This window comes from Wyeomyia smithii, chromosome 1 (assembly GCF_029784165.1).
Source record: "Wyeomyia smithii strain HCP4-BCI-WySm-NY-G18 chromosome 1, ASM2978416v1, whole genome shotgun sequence".
Taxonomy (NCBI): domain Eukaryota; kingdom Metazoa; phylum Arthropoda; class Insecta; order Diptera; family Culicidae; genus Wyeomyia; species Wyeomyia smithii.
This window is the reverse complement of record NC_073694.1, coordinates 29,937,865-29,955,935: the sequence shown is the minus strand read 5'-3', so window position 1 is coordinate 29,955,935 and position 18,071 is coordinate 29,937,865. Positions and strand designations below refer to the sequence as shown.

Sequence of the window (18,071 nt, the reverse complement as noted above, 5' to 3'; positions counted from 1 at the left end):
CAGGTAAGCCGTAACGACAGGTGAATCGAGTAAATGCAGCTAGAAATGCGTCTGTACTTAAGCTGGAAACAGCTTCCAAATGCACGGCCTTCGTGGAAAAACAAATGAAAAGCGCGATGTATCCTTTACTCGCGACTGCTCCGCGTACTCTGCGGCCCACAACGCTTATTGGACCCGCATAATCAACACCAGTAATCAAGAAAGGGGGGTATGGTATGACACGATCGGCTGGGAGCTGACCCATTTGTTGGTAAGCTTGTGGAGGTTTAACTCGAGAGCAAGTTATGCATTGTCTGTAGACCTTGCGCGCTGCACTTGTTCCATGAGTGATCCAGTATCTTCTGCGCGAGACTGCCAGTAACGTTTGTGGTCCGCAGTGATTATGCACAGTATGATACTGTTGCAGAACAAGAGCAGTAAGAATACAATTGGATGGCAATACAATTTGATGTTTCGAATCATAGCACAGATTAGCTTGTTGGATCCTGCCGCCCACCCTGGTGAGTCCAGCTTCGTCCAAAAATGGTCTGAGTTGGCGCAAGGAGCTATTTCGACTTAAATCCCTTTGTTGCTGTAAAGCATTAAATTCTTTGAAGTAGAATTGTTGCTGAATGTGTTTTATATAGATATAATCAGAGCTCGATCAATTTCCCTTGGTGAAAGGATGGTTGGCTCCATTGTTTCTACGACGAAAACAAAGAATGCGAGCAGTGATACGAAGAAGTTTTTGTAGGTTTGGATAATATCTGTGCATCATGTTGTCCAGAAATGTATTTTCATAGACAGCGACGAGTGACACTGCCAAATTCCTTTGTTCCCTATTAATCTGTTGCCTTTCAGTGTTGTTAAGCACAAGATTATTGTATTTCTGGTGTCCCAAGCGTTCGTTCCATGTCGGACCATTTCACCATAGAGAACAATCTTTCAGTTTCTCTGGCACTACACCGCGCGAAATTAAGTCAGCGGGATTCAGGTGCGTGTCTATATGACCCCAATTTATTGCTGGAAGATGGGTAACTATTTCCGCCACGCGATTGGCAACGAAGGTTTTCCAACGCGATGCGCCTCCATTGATCCAAGCTAATGCAACTTGAGAGTCAGTCCAAGCACGTATTTCATAGAACGGTTGCTCGACGGCTGCTGTGACATTTTTTATTAAACGAGCTAGAATACGCATGGCTACTAGCTCTAGCCGAAGAAGTGTTGTTCTCTTGTTTCCTATTGGAGCCAACTTTGACTTGGCGCAGAGCAGATGCGAGGCGATAGTATCAAATCCGTTAATCGTTCGAACATGAACACAAGCTCCCATAGCTCGTTCGGAAGCGTCACTGTAGCCGTGCAGAACCAGATGAGATGTACTCCGAGTGCTAACCACTCTCCGAGGAATCTGAAATGAATTAAGGGACGACAAACTTTGGAGCAAATCATACCAGGCATTTACTAACTCACCGGGTGGAGAGGCATCCCAGGCCACCTTCAGTTCCCATAGTCGCTGCATAATAAACTTCGCCTTTATAACAATCGGTGTCAGAAGTCCTAGTGGGTCGAAGAGACTTGCAATTTGCGACAGTATTGAACGTTTCGTGGGCTGAAGGATCTGTGTTGGGTGATAGCTAAAACGGAGCTCATCGCTGCACGGCTGCCAGTGTATTCCAAGAGTTTTAATTGTGTCGGATTCGTCGAGCTCGATTGGCACCTTCAATTCGATATCTGCCTTCGGCACACCTGTGAGGGCAGATGCACAGTTTGAAGCCCATTTTCTTAAGTGAAAGCCTCCACTGCCGAAAAGTGAAGACAGTTGTGAACGCAGGATTATAGCTTCATCGAGAGTATCTGCTCCGGTAATAACGTCGTCGACATATATTCCCCTGACTGCCTTTTCAACCGTCTGCGGATATTTTACACGGTGCGATTAGAGTAGTTGTTGTACACATTTGGTGGCTAAGTATGAGGCACTCTTTGTCCCGTAGGTTACTGTGCTGAGTCGGTATTCACATATTGACTCTTCTTTTGTCCATCGCCATAAAATTCTCTGAAAGTTTCGATCATCCTCATGCAACTGCACCATACGGTACATTTTTTGTATATCCGCTGTAAGTACCACCGTGGGGTATCGAAACCGTAAAAGAATGTCGATTAGGGAATCCTGAAGCACTGGTCCAACCATGAGAACGTCGTTGAGTGACTCGCCACTGGATGTTTTTGCAGACGCATCGAAGACCACTCTGCATTTGGTAGTCGTGCTGGCTTCCTTCACGACGCAGTGATGAGGAAGAAAAATTGCTAGCTTAGAGGATGCATTCGTAGCTACCAACATGTGTCCCAACTGAATGTATTCCCGCATAAATTCATGATACTGCTGTTTTAGTAGTATATTTTTATCTAGCTTTTGTTCGAGATGCAGAAGCCGTCTAATTGCAATTTCTCGCGAGTTGCCCAAGGTGGCAGGATTTTTCAGAAACGGTAGGCGAACGATGAACCGTCCAAGGCTGTCACGAGTTGTGTATTTCAAAAAATGATCCTCGCACAACAGTTCCTGATCACTCATATGTGGTTTAGGGTTGATATATTCCTCAAGCTCCCAGAATCGAGAAATTTGCTGAGACAATACGTCATTGGTGGCAATGACAAGGCACGGTGATACCGAAGAATTGAGCGATGACTCGGCTTCCTTGTAACCGCCAGATACCACCCAACCGAGTTTAGTATTTTGCAGAACTGGGAGACTGTCGTTGGCACTCAGCTTAATGGTGCCAGGCTCGATCAAACTGAAAAACAATTTATTTCCCAGCAGAATGCTAATTTTTCCAGGGTGGTGAAATTGTGGATCTGCAAGCTTAATAGATTCTGGTATTGGCCAAGTGGTGATGTCAACTGGTCTCAGTGGAAGCTCGGACGTAAGACGGTCTAAAACCACACATGGAACGATATTGCGGTACCCTGTGCAACGAGAACTAAAGCTGACCTGCGCACCTAAGTTAGAATGACCGGCGAGCCCAGAAATGCCGCCAAACTCAAAATCAACCTTTGCTGTGGGCAGGTCTAATTTCTCACACAATTCTCTTGTTATATAACTAGTGTGCGAAGCACAATCGAGAATAGCGTGACAAGTGTGGGGTCTCCCATATTTATCGCACACATTGATAGTAGCTGTCAAAAGAAGAACATTCGTGTCCGCAACGTCTGCGGCTAAGCTTGCAGGTGTAAACAATGCTTGAGAAACGGCAGACGAATCCGAGGAATCGATTGTTGCAGACACCTCTCTGTTGGGCACATACGCAGACAGGGCATTGTGCAGATGTGTGTGGTGAAATCTGTGGCATTTTCTACAGTTGCTAGAGCTACAATTCTCTCCAAAGTGCTGCTTCATACAGTTAGTGCGCGAACTACTTCGTCAGATACATCATGCAATGCGCGCAATCCAGAGGAGGATGATGACGTCAGCGATGGTTGAGCTAAAAAGCGCTGGATGTGTTGCGTTGCTATTTCAAGCGGTTCATTGTACCTTTCCTGTAGTTTGGCGAGCGCGGGAGCATAATTGGCATCCTCTATTCTGAGATGAGAAATTAAGGAACCAGCTTCGCCAGCCAGATTAGTTTTCAAGAAGTGTAATTTTTGACTGTCTTGCAAGTTTGGGTTTTTATTAACGGCGCTATCAAATAAATCGAAAAATGTCGGCCAGCTTAGAATATCACCACTGAACGTGGGAATGTTCATCCTCGGAAGCTTGACATCTGAAAAGTTTGTAACACGTTGATCAGTGGCCATCGCTGGAGGTGTCATTGTGAAATTGGCGGAGAAATTGCGAAAGAATAGCGCTTGCTGCTCTGCTAGTTGCCTGATAGCATCGCTGCCATTTTGCATAGCGGGTGCCTCATGGTGGCTAGACGAAAACTCGAACCTTTTAAGCAATTTATTAAAGCCGATTTTCAAGTAAACACTTCTTCTTCGAAATTAGCCATATGATCAAGCAATCCCTCTATATTTTCCTCGGAACACTCGTCGATCATTCTTTGATGAAGGGTTAGATAGGCTAGCCAAACATTTTGGAGGTTATCGAGTTCTGTGTGGATGTCGGTATCTTCCGGATCATCGCTATCACGGAGTTTTTTCAGTACGTTAGTCGTACGCTTCTATCGGGCTTCTACTGAACGTCTTTCACGAATTAATTTGTCCATTTTACTCTTATGTACTGTATCACCAACAAATTTTCCGGTAAGTATCAATGACACACCGTGCGGATAACGATGCTACGGTTGAAAATGGATGAGAACGCACTTTGCTAACCGATGGCCTCGAGATCCGGTTCGAAGGACCATTTAGTGGGGCCAAAGCCGAAAAACGTGTAGCGAACCGTAGTTTCCCGAAAGCTAACCTTAAGAGAGGAGTGTAAAGAAACGCGTGCCTTGCTATTAGATAGTATAATTGGAACTAACTTTTTATTGAGATGAAATCGATAAGTAATAGTAGTGGTGTTGGGAATATATAAAAATCTTGACATGATATCGGCAAAAGGCCTTTTCTCCCACAATGGGCCGCTAAGATGTATCGCGCCGTTCCCGCGAATTTATTAGGATGATGAATGAGGTGATCTCGCAAAAATTTTGGAATGGTTCCATCAGAACCAGCCATTCGTTAACCAATCAAAGAGTTAAGCAATGTTCCTGGAGTGTCGCCATAGAAACGCTGCTTTGACCAATCTGCTATCCTCTGTTAGAACGGATGGACAAGCTATTAAATGGACGAAGGATGTGAAGAATCTTAGATTTATATTCGAGACGGACCTGCAATGGGGTAGCCTGATAAACTAGAAATGTGGAAAAAGCTACGGTAGCCTACGATCACTCTACGGCCTTGCCGCTGCCACCAAAGCCACACGCCTGCAATTGTTTAAAACGTTCATGCTACCACACTTCAGGGGTTTTCTTGAATATTGGATCCGCAATTAGTGTAAGCAGCAAAGATATTTGTTCAAGTTAAGTTTTATACTGTGAGTCGCTAAGAAACCCGCAGGTAACAAATTGAAAAGGAACGCCTTTACACTACCAGTTGAGGAATTAAATGAATAAAGTAATAAATAAAACCTGGATACCCCGAAGGAATCCTTAGTGAGTCCCCTCTAAAATACTTCGTGTGATAGAGTTTCCGAATGATCCTGAGTTATCGTATTGATTCTTCGGAAAAAATAAAACCAAAAAGAATGAAAAAACTACAGGATAGAGACAAAAATGACATACATGAAAAGTGAAGAAATTGACAATTTTTTTTGACAATAAATAGTTTTTTCCATTGTCGAGATGTGCTGACATTGTCAGACTAAGAAGATTGATGGAAACAATTGAATTCTTATGTGTCCTTAAAAATTCAAACTATTTATTAGCGTTGTAGAATCTAAAATCTAGTCCTACTCAGAAGCTTTGAAATGATAGCAAAGTGAAAATTTTCTCGACGTCAACCTTCCTCGACGTCAACCTTATAACCTCTGTAGGCATCACCATTGCCAAAGTGGGTAGAACGGCTCTTTTTCGAAGAGCGGCTGCGAACCGCTAGCTTTCCACTGAGAGCCGTTCGCCCATCATTTCCATAGTATTTCGAAAACTCGATGAGTATATTCTTCCCATCGGCAACGACACAAAAGCTGGCCGACTCCAGGAAACGGGTTAAGAATAAAATCGTAGACCAGCACATTTTGAAATAAACGCTTGCTGAGCGAATCGAGGTTAGCCAAACAGATTTGCGGTGGAAGTCATCAAGTAAAATCTGCTGGAAAACACTTCGCAAGTGTTATTTGCACTCGAAGTTTCTTTTATATAGACTGTTCCGAAAATTATAAATACATCTTCTTTCTTGAATAAAACAAAAAATACAGGATTTTTCGGGTCATTTAATTCTGAAATATAGATAATAAGTGTTTTCTTTCCAGTTTCAATTCAAGTTGGGATTATTTTTCGTCGGATACGCGAGTTCTCTAACTTTTCTCTTAACACTACTCATAAGCTTTTGCACAGTGTGTTCTCCGACCATTTTTACCACTTTAAGCCAATCTTTTTTAAATTTTTCAACATTGTCCGCTGGTTTGACATATTTCTCAGCTTTGCCTTGGTCAAAGCCCAAAAAGTTTCAATAGGGCGAATTTCAGGGCAGTTTGGAGGATTCATCTCTTTCGGGAAACATGTGACATTATTTGTTTTATACCACCCTAGTGCATCCTTAGAGTAATGGCAGGAAGCAAGATCGGGCCAAAAGATTGAAGGATTGTTATGTTGCTTAACCATGGGTAACAACCTTCTCTGCAAACACTCTTTCACGTAAATTTTACCATTCATTGTGTCATTCGTAATGAATGGACGAGATATTTTCCCACATTCACAAGTGGCCTGCCAAACCATTACCTTCTTACCGAATTTTTCGGTGTAAATGGCTTCCACTGGTCCAGGGACATCCTTTCCCTTCGGTGATGTATAAAATTGCGGTCCTGGCAGAGTCTTATAGTCTAGTTTTATGTAGGTTTCGTCATTCAAGATAACACACCCCATTTTTCTGGTCAGAAGTTTGTCATAAAGCTTCCGAGCTCTCGGCTTCACAGATTCAGCTTGTTTTGGATTTTTTTTTTGGCTGCTTCTGCTTCCGACGGGTCTGCAGACCCATTCTTCCCTTCGGCACGCATAACGTTATTCGCCGAGGTTCCAAGCTTTCTCGCCACATCTCGTACTGATACTGAAGGATGCCGCTATACTACAAGTCTCCCTAACCTTTTTGTCCATTGTGGGATCAACAGGCCCAGGTTTTCCACCACGTCTTGGGGCATCAGTAAATGTGCACTCTTCACAATACTTCCGTAATGCGGTTTGAACTGCTCCGACACTTATACCTTCTTCTCTGGCTAATTTTCTTATAGAAAGACCACTCACGGTGTCCCATTTGTGCACAATTCGCTTTCTTTGCTCGGGAGAAAGGCCACGCATTTTCAAAATTTCGCACTAAATGTTAGGAAAAATGACAGCATCTGTTTCTTTTGGATGTAAACAACAGGACGCAGCCAACGTTTGGTTGAATACTGCACGTTATTTGAAATGACATTTGATCGTAAGTGTATTCATAATTATCGGAACGGTCTATAGAACCAATGGTTAAACTACACGACCATATTGTGAATATGTCGAACAGCGAGTATTTGATATACGCTGAAAAATACCTATAGAACAGCAAGTTTCAACGAACAAAAAAATCATAAAGTCTTCAATATGTTATAGCAAGTGCTGATAGCTTCAAGGCCCAATTATTGGTAACTCAGCAATTGATTAGTTATTGAATGCCCATGGAGAAATCCGAACAGTTCATCTTCAAGAATCAAATTTTCCTTGCTGTGTGACATCATTCTGTTGAAAGTAATTTTCTTAGACAACTTACTTATAGGAGAGAGCAAAGGATTTATTTGACAATTTTACTAGTTCTGAGCAAGTCTTATAGATACAATTTTGGTGAAGTTTTGTACCTTTAGAGATTTGGGTATAAATCTGGAATTTTTTAGTAGGAATAAAAACGCATCGAAACGGTCAACATATTTTTTGTTCTATTAGGACACATTACTTGAAGGCGCAGTAAAATATTATTAGCACTACTAAAATACTTACAAATACATGTTAAACCAATGAAGCGATATCCAGACCCAGTTGTGCAGCGCCGATGGCCGCGTCGGCAGCATCCATTATTACATCAGCTTTGTCCCAACCGGATGTACCTCCACTTGGACGTGGTTTACGGTGCGGGCGACGGTGACGTCTTCTTGAATCGTAATCATAATCTCCCGGTCCGTTCAGGGCCCGCGGTCCAACGGCGCTGCCACTGTCGCAGCAAACCGGACAACAACAGCAGGGTGAGCCCTCGGCTGGGTTCAAATTGGACAGTACTGTTAGAAAAATCATCAGAAGTGCTACCAGTCCCCAGAAGCGATTCATGACCAAAAGTTTCTTTTTTGTTTCGGTTACAGGTTGTAGTATAAATGCGACGTGAGCCCCAACCGACTGTGCTAGTTATATACGGTTGACTCGTCATAAAATTCTAGTTCATGAACAGCTGTCTAACCGACAGCTGATTTTTAAGCAGTTGGTTTTACTTTCGATTCCATACAAACAACTCTAATTAACTACTAGTTTGGAATAAGTTGGATATCTGCGCTGAGGACCGAGTAAAAACATTCGCATACATAAACATTGGCTTATTCAGTCCTTTTCATCCTAGGTTTAGCATTGATCCTCATGGAAGGATTTCTCATATTTAGCGTCTTCGAAGGTTTTTGATGTTACTTCACGCAGACAGTTGTCAACATCAAAACTACTGTCTTTAAAACGACGGAATCAATCATGGTACGATGTTTCACTGAGAGTAGCATTGCTATTAACATTTTCCAACTCTTGATGTGCTTCAGCCACCGATTCATTTCAATCCCTGAATTCTTCTAAAACGATATTTTTTATAACGACAAATCTCGCTATAGCGACATTCTCAAAGGCCCCTCAGTTTTATACTAAAATTCTTATCGACCCGAATGACCAAATTGGTTAAAAGGTCGTAAAAATAAACAAACAAACAAACTAAAATTCTTCGTTTTATAGCGATATTTCGCTGTAACGACCTTTCTCCATAACGGCCTACCAAAACTCATAGTTGTCATATTTTATTGCGACAAAAGTACAATCGAATATTTCTATAACGACATTGCTAAATCTATAACGACATTCTCAACGGTACTTTTTATTCTACATAAAAAAAATCTTCGTATTATTGCGACATTTCGCTATAACGACAGTATAGCGAAATGTCGCAATAATACGAATAATACGAAATAATACTTGCTGTAAGGAGATTCGACTGTAATTGCCAAGCTAATGGAAAAAATGGAGAAATGTGAGATAATTTATTTCCAAAGGTTGAGCTCTGAAGCATTTTTCTAATTTCAACTTTTTATTCGACAATAATCATACGCAGCTAAGCTTGCATGTAGAAGGTCGGAATGGATAGTACGGCGCATATTTTCTAACTGCGACGTCAACCTCATCTGTTCTGCATGCATCACGACCCAAGTGTTGGTAGAACGGCTCATTTTAAAGAGCGGCTATTAGCCGCTCGCTTTCAACTGCGAACCGACTCATATGAACCGTGGTTCTTTCTTGAGAACCAGGTTCATATGAACGGCTTTTGAGAGCCGTTCACCCACTCTAAGCACAATGTTTAAGAACGCCGCAGGGCACTGTCAGTCCAACAAGATGGATGAAGGTTGATGCATTTTTGGATAACCTCAAACACTTCAAATGATTTACTCTCATATCGAACTCCAGAGATATTTGGTAATAAGAGAGCAAGCACACCCGCGACATTGGTACTCAGACTGCTAATTAAAAAATTAATAGAAACAGGAATGAAATGAAATTTATTGTGACTTATGTGATAGAGTAACACGTGAAATATGTGGTTTACAGAGGCATTTGACATTTGTTCATTAGTGTGAAGTTATCGTATTACATTACATTTAAGGGGGGCGTAAATTATAAAACTTTGCTTATTCGCCCGTTCGGCATCAGTTTAATCCGAACGCCAACCGATAGACAACGTCTAGACTATGAATTTGATTGGACTCCTGAAAGCCATGCCGGTACTGTTGTGGCTACTAGTCTGCCTGTTGCCCGCGTTAACCCACGGTGCACCCCAGTGCTGCGGGTGCTGCTCCTCGTGCTGCAGCTCATCATCCGGAGTAGGATCAAGAACCAGAGACAATAAGCGACCCCAAATATATCCACCCAACCTGGAGGCAGACTGCGACGAACCAACGGCAGCAGCAGCAGCAGCTGGTCCGTACCCATCGGAGCCACTTGCCAGGAAGAAGTCTCCAGGGCAACGGCCAAATATGGGAACTAAACCGACCCGCCCCGGACAGGGCTAGATTGAAAATAGTTTTTGCATTTTTAGACAACAACAAATTTCGCTAAAAGATCAAGCGTAGTTCAAATGAAAAATAAAAATAAATTTATTATAACATTCCAAAAATGGTTTTTTATTTACCAAGCCATATATAAGTTTTGATAAACAGATTATAAAAGGTTTTAACTATATATCTCAATGTTTGTGTTGTGATGTGGTTCCAAAATAAGTAATTCGAGGTTTTGTTTTTTTTTCAAATATTTTATTCGACTTTATATTTCACAACATAGATCAACAGCATCAAACCAATGGTTTGTGTTCCATTTTCGTTTTCTTATGCGACAATCGATAGTTGAGCATCTTTCGGAGGAGGACCAACATGGACCGGTTTTGTCGCTGCCACTTCCGGTAAATCGGGGTAATTATCGAGCTCGGGATTCGGTCTCGGTTGAGATAGTATCATTCGCGCGTCACTTCGCTGTATCATTCGCGCGTCACTTTGCTGTGGCGATGATTGGACGATCGCTATTGGCTGCCGATCGCGACATGGCCTGGTACAGCAGCAGCCGCAAGGCTTAGCGAGGCTGGGATGAAAAAGGTGAGTAAGTAGTAACATCACCGTCAGGAATAGTCTTGGAAAGTTATGAAAATCCATTGGGTTTGGTTTTCAGTTCAATGATTAAGAGATGTATAGGGAATCTAACCAGTTAAACGATGGCTCCACCCGACGCAGTTGGATAAAACTGAATCACTTGCTTTGTAGATGGCTGAACACAGAATGCTTTCCATAGTACTAACTACCGTTGATTTCAATATTGTTTATTAAGTTATTGTTTTTTCTTTTGCCAGTTTGCGATAAGAAAACATGGTAGCCTAATTAAGTTTCGCTAGCACTATAACTTATAAACCCCAAGAACCGCTTACTCCAATCTGCGCTTTGTAGATTAAACTATACACTTTGATAGCAACATTACTGTCGTTCTACCGATAGTTGTCCCATGTTTATAGGAAGCTCCATTAAAACTATGCGAATACGGTAGATTATTTTCAGGTAGCCTAATTGTGCTGTGCTACTAATTGCAATTAGTCTGATCTTACTTTTTAGCCGTTTGACAATAACTGAATAAGATATTCTGCCACATTTTCATACGATTTATTAGTCATGAATATACATATTTGATTGACGCTCCAAACAAGTTGAAAAAATTGGCTGAGACAATGTTTCATTTCTCCCCGAATTATATCTGGGCACAAGAAAAAGGTGAAAACGACGACATAAGCAACGACAAGCCTGTTTATTACTTACTAGAGATGCTCGGGTAAGATATTTTCACGCTTTTTAAACGAAACTCGTACCCAACCCGTGCCTGATGGGTTCTCAACGGCTTAGGTTAAAGCAAATGATATAATTCTCTAAACTAAAGTTTGAAATTTTTCAAACAAAGACGCATTTATATTGTTGATCACCTAGTCATTATTCATTGTTTATTTTTAATTATTTAGTTTTTTTACAAACAAAGAACTAATAAGTTTCTCATGACTCGTTCTCAGACAGTTTAACATTTTCTGAGCTACAAAACTTCAAATCAGGTGTATGATACAACATTCCAGTATTATTTATCAAATATGTTTGCTCTTAAAGAGTGATTTGTGTATAATCTTCTTCACATTTTTGTGATTTTATGTTTGTTGCAAAAGTATCACAAACTATTTTAAGATAGGGCGTGTTTTCCTCAATAATCCAAATTTTCCAAATTTTAGTTTAATATATACGTGCCGGAAATACAAGGCGGGTTTGAGAATTCACCCCTTTTTTGCAGATTTTAAACTTGAAACAAATTTTGAAATTCACGCGGTTTGCACCACACGATGCCTAAAAACAGCCCATGATGACCAAATACCATTTGATATGAACATTTCCTGAATTTCCCAGGATTCTTCATTAGGAATCATTCAAAAGACATATTTCTCAATACAGAGAGCATTGCCCACTACCGGAACAACCTAAATGCCCTCGAGGAAAATGGATGTAAATGTCCCCTACTGCAGGTTCCTACGGGGCATCCAGGTTGTTACGGAAGTAGCCGATGCAGCCTACATTCAGAAATATGTCTTTTGAAAGATTCCTGACGAAAAATCCTGAAGATAGAGGTGTCACACGACACATTTTGATGCAAAAATGTAAATTTCCCCTAGTACAGGTTTCTCTGGGGACTTCCGGATGAAAAATAGCCTTTTTTCGATGAGTTCTTAGTCAATTCCTGATCGTCGTCTGTATCAATGATGCAAATAAGCATTGTCATCGGGTAACCCATTACCAAATCCATCCAAAAATTAGCAGGTTTGACATGCCTGCCGGAACTCTTGCGTGGTTTCGTACTGTTTGCCCATACAAGTAGACTGTCATGAAGCTTTGAACACGTTAACTCTCACAAGACAGAATTGGCCTAAGCCTATAAGTTTAATATATCGTTAGGCTATACAAGATTTTTGTATACATGTATACAAATATACATCGTTCGGGTTTGTCACTTATAACGGTGACACAACCCTTTTTTTCCGTCACAGTCATAGAGATGCAGAGGTAAATTCGGTTTTCGACAACAACGACTGTTACACTTGCTTCTTTATCAACTCCTTCCTCATTTTATTTAAGACGGCAAACTAATCCCAAGCTGCCATATACGTGGTGAAGTTTCACTAGCTCAGATCCATCACGGAGGCGCATCTACGAAATGTGCGGTCGTCAAGCTTAAGCTCAATATACTATATTTACAGTCACACGCGCGATAGAGTGCGGAACACAGTGGAAGTGGAGCACTCCAATAGTGAAAGTTCTGGAAATTCTTCGATTTGTTTGGATTTTGGGCATACGAAAACAAGAATGCGATTCTTCTACGTGATAAATGAAGGACTTTTGGTCATCAACCCTCTAGTGCCTCAGTTATTTTTAGACGGTCTTTGATAAAATCACTATAAATCTTTAACACTTTTCAATATTGATTGAAGCTTTTTAAAGGTTTAACTAAAACGTGTCGTCTAAAAGCGGCACTGGGCACTAGAGAGTTCAGATTAGTGTGGGATTAAGAATTGCCAGGGCAGCTTGAGAATCACTGGGTATGGTTATGTAAGCTGGTCTATTTCTAGATACGTACCCAGTAAAGATTGATTGGTTGAATTCCACGGATTCACAGACGCAGCCAAACGTATTTACCTTACCTTAGCAAACAGTCCCAAGCCGTGGTGTGGCCTTTGCTGTACGTAAGAGTCGTCTCCATTCCACTCGGTCCATGGCTGCCGTTCGCCAGCTCTGCAGTCTGCGTAGGGTCCGCAGGTCGTCTTCCACCTGATCGATTTACCTTGCCCGCTGTGCACCTCTCCGTCTCGTCCCTGACGGATTAGTTTCAAGAACCATCTTTACCGGGCTGTCGTCTGACATCCTTACAACATGCCCAGCCCACCGCAACCTGCCTATCTTAGCGGTGTGAACGATAGATGGCTCTCCAAGCAGCTCCTGCAGTTCGTGGTTCATTCGCCTTCTCCACACTCCGTTCTCCATCTGCAGTCCACCGAAGATGGTACGCAACACCTTCCGCTCGAAGACCGCAAGGGCGCGTTGGTCCTCCACAAGCATAGTCCATGTCTCATGCCCGTAGAGGACTACCGGTCTGATCAGCGTCTTGTAGATGGTTAACTTGGTACGGCGACGAATTCTACTCGATCGGAGCGTCCTCCGGAGACCAAAGTATGCACGATTTCCTGCCATAATGCGCCGTTGAATTTCTCTGCTGGTATCGTTGTCGGCAGTTACCAGTGAGTTCAGATACACGAACTCATCAACCACCTCGATTTCATCACCACCAATTTGAACTCGAGGTGGGAGGTTAGCACTGTCCTCTCGTGAACCCCTTCCTTTCATGTACTTCGTCTTCGATGCATTGATGACCAGTCCAAATGCGTTTGGCTTCAGCCTTTAGTCCGATGTACGTATCCGCCATCTTCACAAAGGTCCGAGCCACAATGTCAATATCGTCGGCGAAACCAAACAGTTGAACCGACTTTTGGAATATCGTGCCACTCGTGTTAATTCCCACTCTTCTAATGACACCTTCCAGGGCAATGTTAAACAGTAGGCACGAGAGACCATCACCTTGCCTTAGACCTCTTCGGGTATCGAAGGGGCTCGAGAGTGCCCCCGAAACTCGAACTACACACATCACTCGATCCATCGTCGCTTTGACCAACCGCGTCAGTTTATCCGGTAAACCGTAGTCGTGCATAATTTGCCATAGCTTGTCCCGATCGATTGTGTCGTACGCCGATTTAAAATCCCGCCTGGTAGTGCCCCACTAACTGCTTCGCAAATGGTGATAGTCCACGGCAAAGTATTTGGGAGAGTACCTTGTAGGCGGCGTTCAACAGAGTGATTGCCCGGTAATTGCAGCACTCCAGTTTGTCGCCCTTTTTGTAGATGGGACACACAATACCCTCCATCCACTCCTCCGGTACTCGTTCTTCTTCCCAAATCGGGGGCTGGAATTCTGATGTCTTCTGCTCGTGCACCAAGATCAATTGCCATACCGTCCTCGCGCTCTACTGCATCGCCGTTTAGATGCTCGTCGAAGTGCTGCCTCCACCTTTCGATCACCTCACACTCGTCTGTTAGGAGGTCGCCGTCCAAGCTCCTGCACATATCGGCTTGCGGCACAAAGCCTTTGCGGGAGCTGTTCAGCTTCTCGTAGAACTTCCGAGTGTCGTTAGCTTGGTACAGCTCTTCCATCGCTTCGCGATCTCGGTCCTCGAGCTGGCGCTTCTTCCTTCGGATGATGTCGGAGAAAAACCTGCTGTCGATTAAAACGTGGTCGATTTGGTTCTCTGTCTGTTGGTCGGGTGATCTCCAGGTGGATTTGTGGATACCTTTGCGGGGGAAGAAGGTACTTCGGACTACCATACCACGGGAGGCCGCAAAGTTTACGCACCGATGGCCGTTATCATTAGACACGGCATGCAGGCTATCTGGTCCGATTACCGGTCTGTACATTGCCTCCCGTCCTACCTTAGCATTCAAGTCCCCAATAACGATCTTCACGTCCCGTCGTGGGCAGCTATCGTAGACCTGCTCCAGCTGCGCGTAGAACGCTTCCTTCTCGTCGTCGTGTCTTCCTTCATGTGGGCAGTGCACGTTGATGATGCTGTAGTTGAAGAACCGGCCCTTTATCCTCAACTTGCACATCCTTGTGTTGATCGGCTGCCCCCCTATCACGCGTTGGCGCATCTTACCCAGTACAATGAAGCCGGTTCCCAGCTCGCTGGTGGTACCACAACTCTGGTAGAAAGTAGCCGCCCGGTGCCCGCTTTTCCATACCTTCTGTCCTGCCCAACAAAGTTCCTGCAGCGCTACGACTTCGAAGTTGCGTGGATGTAGCTCGTCCTAAATTATCCTGTCGCATCCTGGAAAGCAGAGCGATTTGCAGTTCCATGTCCCAAGTTTCCAATCGTAGTCCTTATTTCGTTGCCTAGGTCCATGCCGATTGTTCCGATCCGTATTATCTCTTACGTTGTTTGCGACTCGTTGGGCCTTCCCCAACCCCCTGTCTCGCCGGGGGACCATCGTGTCAGCTCTGTTTAGAGTCCCACGCTGCCACCAGGACGTTAATCAGCCGCTCCTAACATGGAGATCAGACGCTGTTTGGAGCCGCACCATCTTGGTGAACAGACGCTCGGGTTGGCGAAGCATTTCCTCCACCGCCGGAATATGGTTAACGCACCAATGATCGCGTCGCACCTTCTCACTTAGCTATTGTCGGATGACAACATTGCCCATGCAACACCAACCAGTTGTATCCATGTTTCAACCGGCAGTCTAGTGTAATCATATGACTCGTGGAGGTGTGAGATAGGAACTTGTGAGCCAAACGTATTTACGGTGCAGTTATTTACGTAAAAACGGCCAATGAGGAAGGTATCCAAGTCACGACTCGCCATTCACTCGGAAAATACTTGAATGTTTAGCAGCGGTATGCTGTTCTTATGCTTCACGCAAAACCGTATTAATTCTTTGCGCACTTTAAGATCTTTTGGTAATTGATATAAGTGATGATCCAAGTCGAGCTCTTACTACACCCCTCTTTGTAAGTTTTTTACTTTATTTTGAATGTTCACTTGGAATTATTTTAGATTATAACAGGTGACATCATAGAAAAACATAAATCAAAACAACGAAACATGTTGTACAGCAACACTGCCAGCAAGCCTGATGATAAATTTTAACGCACTCGGGGTTTTCAATTTCAACCAATCAGCGAGTGGTTCCCAAAGTAGATGCAAATCTATACCCAGTTGTCTCCCCTTAGATTAATAATAATAAAAACGTAATATTTTTCAACACACTTTTGCGTGCAAGTTACAAACGTCGCAACTTGCACACAATTTTCTATGAAAGCTATTCCTTTTTTTTCTTTTCAGGGTTATTTATTTTTTGCCCTCCTCTTGGTTAACTTTGATAACCGTGGACATAAAAACTATTCAAAATTTGTATCAGCCTTAGTTGGTAAAGAGCATGGTTAAGGACAGGGAAGCACTAACTAGAATGATTCGATGGTCACATTAGATTGGATCTCCAATCTGCCGAAGAAAAGGCCAACCTCAAAAACTATCGAGGAGCACGATTTGGTGGAACGAACCTGTAATCCTCAAAGGACCGGATCGCACGTGAACTCGAAGGCGAAGGTCATGAATTTGTGCATTTCATAGAGAACTGGTGACAGGGCTATCAAGAGCGGATATTGAAGCAGTTAGAAGGAGATTTGATGGTCAACGAAAGTGGAGCAAAACTATTTATTGCGACAATGTTACTAATTTTGTGGATTACAGGAAAGAGATGAAGTCACTGACTGAGCACTTCAGATCACGCCAGATGTTTCAGTAGTTCTTATAGTTTTTATGTTTTGGAGGGACAAAATTATTGTCTACAACTTTGTCGAAGACACACTACACTATACAATTCCAATAAACCGATTTGGCTCTGAAAATATTTTTATCATCATAAGGCACTCGGAAAAGGAGGTTCGGCAACACTGCCTTTAAAAGTTCAGAGTCAATCCTGCATCGGCTCGTAAGAAACAAATTTTAGTGGTGTAATTGGAATTACAGAATAATGTGTGATAGTGGAAGTGAACATTAAAACGATGCTGCTAAAGATAAGTATAGTGCACATGCAGGAGGTAGTTTAAAAGTGATCTTTTTGTTGCTACCAAAATTGTACTTCATACATAGAAAGTGACAATCAAAAGGAGCATCACTTGCTTCCCGCATGAAGGCTTGCATGAAAGCTTGTGTGCAGGTCCGAGTGGACAGACAGTGCTGCTGTTTCCACCGCAAATGGAGCAAACGCATTGGAAATAGATATCTTTTATTTCTTTTTTGCCTATAGTCTTTAATTTATCCATAATATTTTAAATTTAATTTTCTTAGTGATGCATTTGCGGAGTCGACCGATTGACACATTATTTATTATAAATTTAGCAATTTGTCACCAAATTTTAGGAAATATTTTGGTACATACATAGATTATATTTTGGTACGTATTTTTGGTAAGATTTATTCATTTTACTATTGGGCACTTCTCTAGTCATAACATGTTATTAAATACGGTACATTTATTTTGATAAAAATGTATGAAATGAATTGAAAGTCTGAAAATAATAATAAAATCACTAACATTCTAATATTTTTTTGAGGCGGGGCTTACTGAATGGAAAATTACTCCGGAAGGTACTGCAAGTACTCAGTCATTCTGTAAAGGGTCTTTGGAAGGTCGGTAGAGCTAAAACCTTCTAAATCCCGAATCTAAGATGGTTGCAGAAACAAACACACACACATACACGCACACACATACGCACACACACACGCACATACAAACACATAAAACACTCGAAAAAGAAAATATTTCCGAAGCACAAAAAACTTACAAATAACGTTTTCTGAGAGGAGTGCCTATTAATAATAAAAAATACTTCTATCCTCATAGTGGTTCATTTAAACGGTATAGTGTCTTGAACAAAGTTGTAGATAATAATATTTTACTTGAAAAAACTAATCTTCTGTAAAGAAATTAAATAATTGAATTTTTATTTTTGATAATTTAATTTTTT

General features: G+C 42.3%; 1 protein-coding gene across 1 annotated transcript; it reads right to left on the bottom strand.

Moving 5' to 3' along the window:
* Positions 1–904: 904 nt before the first annotated feature.
* LOC129716673 (uncharacterized) lies at positions 905–5,688 on the bottom strand. Its single transcript, XM_055666507.1, has 3 exons — positions 5,457–5,688; positions 1,931–2,907; positions 905–1,888 (listed from the first exon to the last, which is right to left on the bottom strand). The coding sequence occupies exons 1-3, from the start codon at positions 5,686–5,688 to the stop codon at positions 905–907; spliced, it is 2,193 nt and encodes a 730-aa protein (XP_055522482.1).
* Positions 5,689–18,071: the final 12,383 nt, after the last annotated feature.